This window comes from Myotis brandtii, unplaced genomic scaffold (genome assembly GCF_000412655.1).
Source record: "Myotis brandtii unplaced genomic scaffold, ASM41265v1 scaffold246, whole genome shotgun sequence".
NCBI lineage: Eukaryota > Metazoa > Chordata > Mammalia > Chiroptera > Vespertilionidae > Myotis > Myotis brandtii.
In genome coordinates, this window is record NW_005359310.1 from 433,558 (window position 1) to 440,763 (window position 7,206).

Genomic DNA, 7,206 nt, shown 5'->3' on the forward strand with positions numbered 1-7,206 from the left:
AGTTAGAAACATCGATGAGAGAGAAACATCGATCAGCTGCCTCCTGCACATCTCCTACTGGGGATATGCCCACAACCCAGGTACATGCCCTTGACCGGAATCGAACCTGGGACCTTTCAGTCCGCAGGCCGACGCTCTATCCACTGAGCCAAACCGGTTTCGGCTAGAGTGCACATTTAATAGGCAGTAGAGTCCAAGATACATTTTTTGTCTGGGATGGGTACAAAGGTGGGTTTGTAATTCTCTGCACTTCTCTGTGCCAGCCGTGTGAGCTGGCAAACTTTTCAAGAGCCCGTCCTCGGCTGCAGCAGTGCCGTCCCTCAGCACTTCCTGCAGTGACGGGACTGTCCTGCCGTCCTCACCGGACGGGAGCCACGAGCCACCTGAGCACTCGGAGTGGGACTAGTGGGACGGGAGAACTGAATTCTAAATTGTATTTCATTTCAGTTCGTTTAGAAGTAATTTTAAATACCTGCGTGTAGCTGGTATTATTTGGAGCAACAGGTCAAGAAGGTGGCAGAGGTCGTAGCTATTTGATGGATGAGAATCCTGAAGCCCGAGGATGCCAGGCTCAAACGTGGCCCCCCCCAAACATCTCCATCCAAGAGGCCGCATAGCATAGTGGGGAGAAGTTCTCCCCTAGAGGAACCTGGGGCAGGTGCAGTCCATAACCCCCGAGACCACATCGCTCAGGGGCTTATTTGAAGTTGTCCTCACATCTGGAGTCACTTAGCACTGGACACGCTTCATGGAAATGCTCCCGGGTTTCTGTCTAAAGACTTTATATAAACACTAGAGGACCAGTGCACGAATTCGTGCACCAGTGGGGTCCCTCGGCCTGGCCTGCGGGATGGGGCTGAAACTGGCTCTCCGACACCCCCTGAGGGGTCCTGGATTGCGAGAGGGCGCAGGCCAGGCCAAGGGACCCCACCCGTGCATGATCCGGGCTGGGGAGAAATGCTGGAGGTTGGTCAGCGGGGAGGGACTGCAGGAGGGCTCCAGGATGTGCCCACCGGTCTCAGTCCCGATCAACCGGACCCCAGCAGCAAGCTAAGCTAACCTACCGGTCAGAGCATCTGCCCCCTGGTGGTCAGTGCACATCATAGTGAACGGTTGAACAGCCTTAGCATATCATTAGCATATTGCACTTTGATTGGTCGAACGGACGACTGGACACTTAGCATATTAGGCTTTTATTATATAGGATTATATAGGATGTTCCATAGTATGCCTTTTTGGGCCGTGAAAGGAAAAAGGCATGTTTATGTCACTAAAAAGATTTGCTGCAGATCTATGAATTGAGGCTGTGTGTGTAACCTGGGCTGTATCCCAGGGTGCCCTGCACACCTACTTGTGCCTGTCATTGACCTGGGGTCTGGGGATGCAGCAGCAGGCACGACGCACAAGGTGGCACAGGGTGAGGACGTTCTCGTGGGAAGAGACAATAAATGACCAGTGACTCTAACACTGGCTAGTGGCCTGCCATTTGCTGCCTCACCTCACGATGTGAAAATACAAGGGAGAGGGGCTGCGAACCTGTGGCGCCCTCTGCTGGTTGAGGGTATCGGCCCCAGGGCACGGAGAGGATTTATAACCACGCATGCAGACGGCGCAGGCTGGGGACTTGGAGGAAGCACACAGAAGTGGGCCTCAGGGCAGCTGTACTCTCTTCCGAGGTCTGTGTCTGCAGGAGCCGTGCTAATCGCCACACACAGTCCAGGCGCTTCCTTCGCAGGCCGCCAAGCACCTGTGTGTGTGCAAGGCTGCCTGAGGGGTGACACGGAAGCACCTCTCCTGCACTGACTCCAGTGGAGGAATCTGGTGATCGTGAGCTGGTGATAGTACACGTGTGAGCTGGTGATAGACAGGGACACGCGTGAGCTGGTGATAGACAGGGACACGCGTGAGCTGGTGATAGACAGGGACACGCGTGAGCTGGTGATAGACAGGGACACGCGTGAGCTGGTGATAGACAGGGACACGCGTGAGCTGGTGATAGACAGGGACACGCGTGAGCTGGTGATAGACAGGGACACGCGTGAGCTGGTGATAGACAGGGACACGCGTGAGCTGGTGATAGACAGGGACACGCGTGAGCTGGTGATAGACAGGGACACGCGTGAGCTGGTGATAGACAGGGACACGCGTGAGCTGGTGATAGACAGGGACACGCGTGAGCTGGTGATAGACAGGGACACGCGTGAGCTGGTGATAGACAGGGACACGCGTGAGCTGGTGATAGACAGGGACACGCGTGAGCTGGTGATAGACAGGGACACGCGTGAGCTGGTGATAGACAGGGACACGCGTGAGCTGGTGATAGACAGGGACACGCGTGAGCTGGTGATAGACAGGGACACGCGTGAGCTGGTGATAGACAGGGACACGCGTGAGCTGGTGATAGACAGGGACACGCGTGAGCTGGTGATAGACAGGGACACGCGTGAGCTGGTGATAGACAGGGACACGCGTGAGCTGGTGATAGACAGGGACACGCGTGAGCTGGTGATAGACAGGGACACGCGTGAGCTGGTGATAGACAGGGACACGCGTGAGCTGGTGATAGACAGGGACACGCGTGAGCTGGTGATAGACAGGGACACGCGTGAGCTGGTGATAGACAGGGACACGCGTGAGCTGGTGATAGACAGGGACACGCGTGAGCTGGTGATAGACAGGGACACGCGTGAGCTGGTGATAGACAGGGACACGCGTGAGCTGGTGATAGACAGGTACACGCGTGAGCTGGCCGGGAAGTGAACGTGATGTCAGGAGAGCAGAGCAGAGCCAAGGCGAGCGCATGAGGAGGGGCCTGTGTATTCAGGGAGGCCAGGAAGGTCTCTGTGACGAGGTGGCCGTGAAGCCCAGAGCTTCATTGAAGTGAGGGAGTGAGCCACCTGGGGGACGAGCCCTCCGAAGAGAGGGCGCAGCCATGCAGAGGCCCTGGGTGAGTGAGGGGGAGAGTGGAGGTGACAAGGTCGTGCAGTGGAGGAGCCAGGCCACGGGCAGGCCTGGGGTGGAATTTGGATTTTCTTCTCTGTGCATCGGGGGAGAGAAGAAAATGTTGGAATTCTCATTCTGGAAATTTATCCCAAAGAAATAATAGTCCACAACCATGATTGATAATGGCAGTAAGATGGTAGTAGCTATTACACCTAGTAACAAAGGGAATGAGCAGACTTACCTTCTGCAATACTGCATAGCAGCCACTAAGAACAAGACGTGAAGGCAGTGTAGCAACATGGAAAGGGCCTCGTGAGTCTTAAACAGATTTACACCGTTTATGCAAAGAGGGATGAAAGGGCCTAGGGAGGTGACACCGTGGGCCTGCTCAGTAGTGATGTGTGGGTGATTCCTTTCTCTTTTTAAACTTTTCTGTAACAAAACTATGTGGGCAACACAGACAAGAAGTGGGACAGTCTGGCTCTGGGGAAGAAGGATCCCATTCAGTAGGCTCTCTAAGGGCAAGGATGTCACGGCTGTTGGGGTGGGCCTGTCTCCCAGGCGGAACTGTCCGCCCACATGGGGCCGAGTCTCGTGGGCGAAGACCCGTCTCTAAAGAGCACCTCTCCTCTTCCCTCCGTCTCCCAGGCAGAACTGTCCGCCCACGTGGGGCCGAGTCTCGTGGAAGACCCGTCTCTAAAGAGCACCTCTCCTCTTCCCTCTAGCGCCCTGGAGGCTCTCATCAACTTTGCCTACAACGGCCACCTCGCCATCGACCAGCAAAATGTCCAGTCATTGCTGATGGGGGCGAGCTTCCTGCAGCTGCAGAGCATCAAAGATGCCTGCTGCACGTTCCTCCAAGAACGGTGAGGGCATGGGCCGGCCTGGGGGGAGCGTGACCTTTTCATTTCCGGAGCCCCTGCCAGTTCGCTGAGTCTTTGGGGCACAGAGTGTGAGGAAGAAGTGAGCCGGGAGGCCACTCTGCAGAAACGACCTTTCTTGAAATCAGTACCAGGCGGCGCCCAGCCCTTTGGGTTGAACCCCTGAGGAACATGGTTTACGGTGAGCAGGCCCTGCCTGCTCTCTCCCTGGGCCTGACGTGTTCCTCTTCTCCTGGTCCTCTCTCCCCAAGCTGACCAGCTGCTAATTGAGCTGACCGTTCTCACCGCGCTGGTTTAGTCGGTGCTCCCTGACCGTTCCACAGACACCGCCTCTGTTCAGATCCTTCCCTCCTGGACGTCTCCATCCTTGTTTCCCCTTCAGCTCTTTAACAGCCCACCCAGATGCGGCCTCCTGGGGCTTCGGTCCCCTGTGCTCTTTGAGGGGAGGACTGGGCTCACCTGTCTATGCCCAGCACTCGACAGTGCCCTTCTGATGACTGAGCAGTCTCCCCCCCACCCCCGGCCCCCCAGAAGCGGGCAGAGCTCTTAATCATAAGGTAAAAGCCACCTTTTAACCACAGAGGCGTGGACATGAGGGTCAGTGCTGGGCTACACACAGGCAGGCGAGCTGGCACCGAGCACTCCTGTGCCTGGTGTCTTCCTGGTCTGCACCTGACAACTCTGACCAGCAGGTTCCCGGCCTGAAGACCAGCCTTCCTCCCGCCTCAGCTCTGCCCTCTGAGCCTCCTCCCTCTTAGAGCCGACCTCTCCCTCTCACCTCCACCAACCCCATTCACTGAGCTCTGTGGCCGCCCCTGCTAGCCACACCAGCCGGTGGCGCTCGTGGGCACGCTGTGTGCAGCTGGTCTTAGTGACCCGGGCAGCGATGCCCAACATGAGGTGCTCTCTTGGGTGCGGGGTGCGTGGGTTCGTGGTGAGGCAGGTGGAGACCCGCATTCCCAGAGCTTGGCGGGAGCCTGCCCTGGGTGCCTTCTGGGCAGGCTGGAGGGCTGCAGGTCGGGGCTGGGGCAGACACTGTCTCTCCTACTCGTTTGTAAGCGGCTTAAGGACGCAGCCTGGATTCAGTTTCTGTCCCCAGGAATGTGGAGAATGCTGAGTAGGCACCCTGGGAAGGATGAAGTGGCCAGCCTCTCGGGACAGCAGCTCCACCTAGGGGCTGTGGCGGGCATCGCCGTCACCCTGGATCCAGGCCGCTACAGGGTCGTGTCCCCAAAACATGCTTAGAACAGTTTTAGACCAGAGCTGTTTTTCGTGCCCCAATTATGCCCTTTATCGCTTCTCTGAGCCTCATTTTCCACCTGAAAATGACAGCCCTGACTGCTCTGCAGCGTTAAGATTCTGGAGAAAGATCACAGGCCTGGCAAAGCGCTGGGCTCCCTGGGGGTGGCTGCCTGGGGCTGTTTCTGGGGGTCTAACTAGTTGGACCCATCGGGCTCCTTCTGTGTAAACACAGAAACATGTAAGGTCCTGATGTTGGAGAGTCACTTCTCCTCGGGGTTTAAGCTCTCATTCTACGCCTTCGGTGCCTTCCTGGTGGCCAGAGGTGCCCACTCAACCAGGAACGTCGGCAGCCGAAGGAAAGCAGACGGGTCTCCAGCACCTGATCTCTTCTCTCCTCTTCCGAGAGCTGCTTCCCACCCAGAGGCACAGAGCACCAGGCCCCGAGCAGAGCCCGAGGGAAAGCCTGCCTTCAGTGTGTATCCACAAGCGAGTCCGAGAGACGGCTGATGTCTCGTTATTTTTGCCATTTTTTTCTTATGCAAAAGGCTTCACCCCAAAAACTGCCTGGGTGTGCGCCAGTTTGCGGAGACCATGATGTGCGCTGTGCTGTACGACGCGGCCAACAGCTTCGTCCACCAGCACTTCGTGGAGGTGTCCGTGTCGGAGGAGTTCCTGGGCCTGCCCCTGGACGACGTGCTGGAGCTGGTGTCTCGCGATGAGCTGAACGTCACGTCCGAGGAGCAGGTCTGTGGGCGGGGCAGGCTGCCCGCGACGTGGGCTGCTGCTCTTCATAGTCTTCCCTTCTTTTTTTAACAAAATGAAGACCATGATATGTACACAGTCGTTTATGATGGGTTTGTCGTATTATATCATGTGCATGTTTCATGAAAACTTTATACCTTTTATTTTAAATACATTTTTATTGGTTTCGGAGAGGAGGGGGAGGGAGATAGAGAGAAACATCAATGATGAGAGAGAATCATTGATTGGCTGCCTCCTGCACATCTCCTACTGGGGATGGACCCCGCAACCCGGGCATGTGGCCTTAGCCAGAATTGAACCCAGGACCCTTCAGTCCGCAGGCCGACCTCTATCCACTGAGCCCAACCAGCCAGGGCCTTTATGCGTTTCAGTGTCTAAACAGCATTCCGTTGCTTCCTTATTCTCGGAGGCCCGGGTTATTTCCCGTCTTCACTGTTAGAACTCACGGATGGGAACCGGGAATAGCATAGCTCACTTTCTGAAAGCGTCTTTCTCTAAGCGAGAGTCGAGCCTTGGGGCAGTCACCGGTGGGAAACAGGAAGTCAAGAGGGGTTTGTTTGGTTCAAATGAGAGGAATGATATGTGCAGCTGGACTGCCGGTGGGAATTTTCCAGAAGAGGGAAGACATGGCAGTCGGAGAACAGAGAGAGTGATTGCTGGGTGATGTCCTAGGGCGGGTGAGAAGGGACGCAACTCAGCACAAGGGGTGCGGCTTTGCTAGGAGGGCAGGCCCTTCAGGGCCCACCCAGATGCCGGGACAGGCGGGTGGGAAGGGAGATGCTGGTAATTCCATGCACATTCGCTTCTGACTTGTTTCAGCTCCTGGGAACCTGGACCTTGAGCCAGACCTTAAGAAAGGGGAGCGGGTTGAGATGAAGAGCAGAGGAGGGGCATTCTAGGTGAAGGGGCCGTGTGGGCGGGGAGCCAGCCTGCCTGGGCGGGGGTTGGGGGAGTAGGTGCAGGAGCGGCAGGAAGGAGGGTGAACAGGGACTTTGTTGCGATACGGAAAGCTTCCACTGACAGGTTTCCATTAGGGTAGTGGTTCTCAACCTTCCTAATGCGCGACCCTTTAATACAGTTCCTCATGTTGTGGTGACCCCCAATTTCATTGTTACAAATTGAACATAATTAAAGCACAGTGATTAATCACAAAAACAATATGTAATTATGTATGTGTTTTCCGATGGTCGTAGGCGACCCCTGTGAAAGGGTCGTTCGACCCCCAAAGGGGTCTCGACCCACAGGTTGAGAACCGCTGCATTAGGGAGTCACGGTGAAAGCCGGGAACGGTTATGGTCACCCAGGCTTGCGTTCCGAGATGGAGCCCCATGGGGGAGTAGAGAGAAGACAGTGGCTTCAGGAGACAAGTCGGAACGAT

At 56.1% G+C, this 7,206-nt stretch overlaps 1 protein-coding gene across 2 annotated transcripts in view; it reads left to right on the forward strand.

The window, feature by feature from the left end:
• Positions 1 to 7,206, forward strand: part of KLHL18 (kelch-like family member 18) — a 42,637-nt gene that overhangs the window by 19,797 nt on the left and 15,634 nt on the right. For both annotated transcript variants that reach the window (XM_014540522.1, XM_014540523.1), the window contains exons 3-4: positions 3,669 to 3,809; positions 5,612 to 5,810. In XM_014540522.1, the coding sequence (XP_014396008.1) occupies positions 3,669 to 3,809; positions 5,612 to 5,810 (340 nt within the window). The remainder of the gene's footprint in view (positions 1 to 3,668; positions 3,810 to 5,611; positions 5,811 to 7,206) is intronic.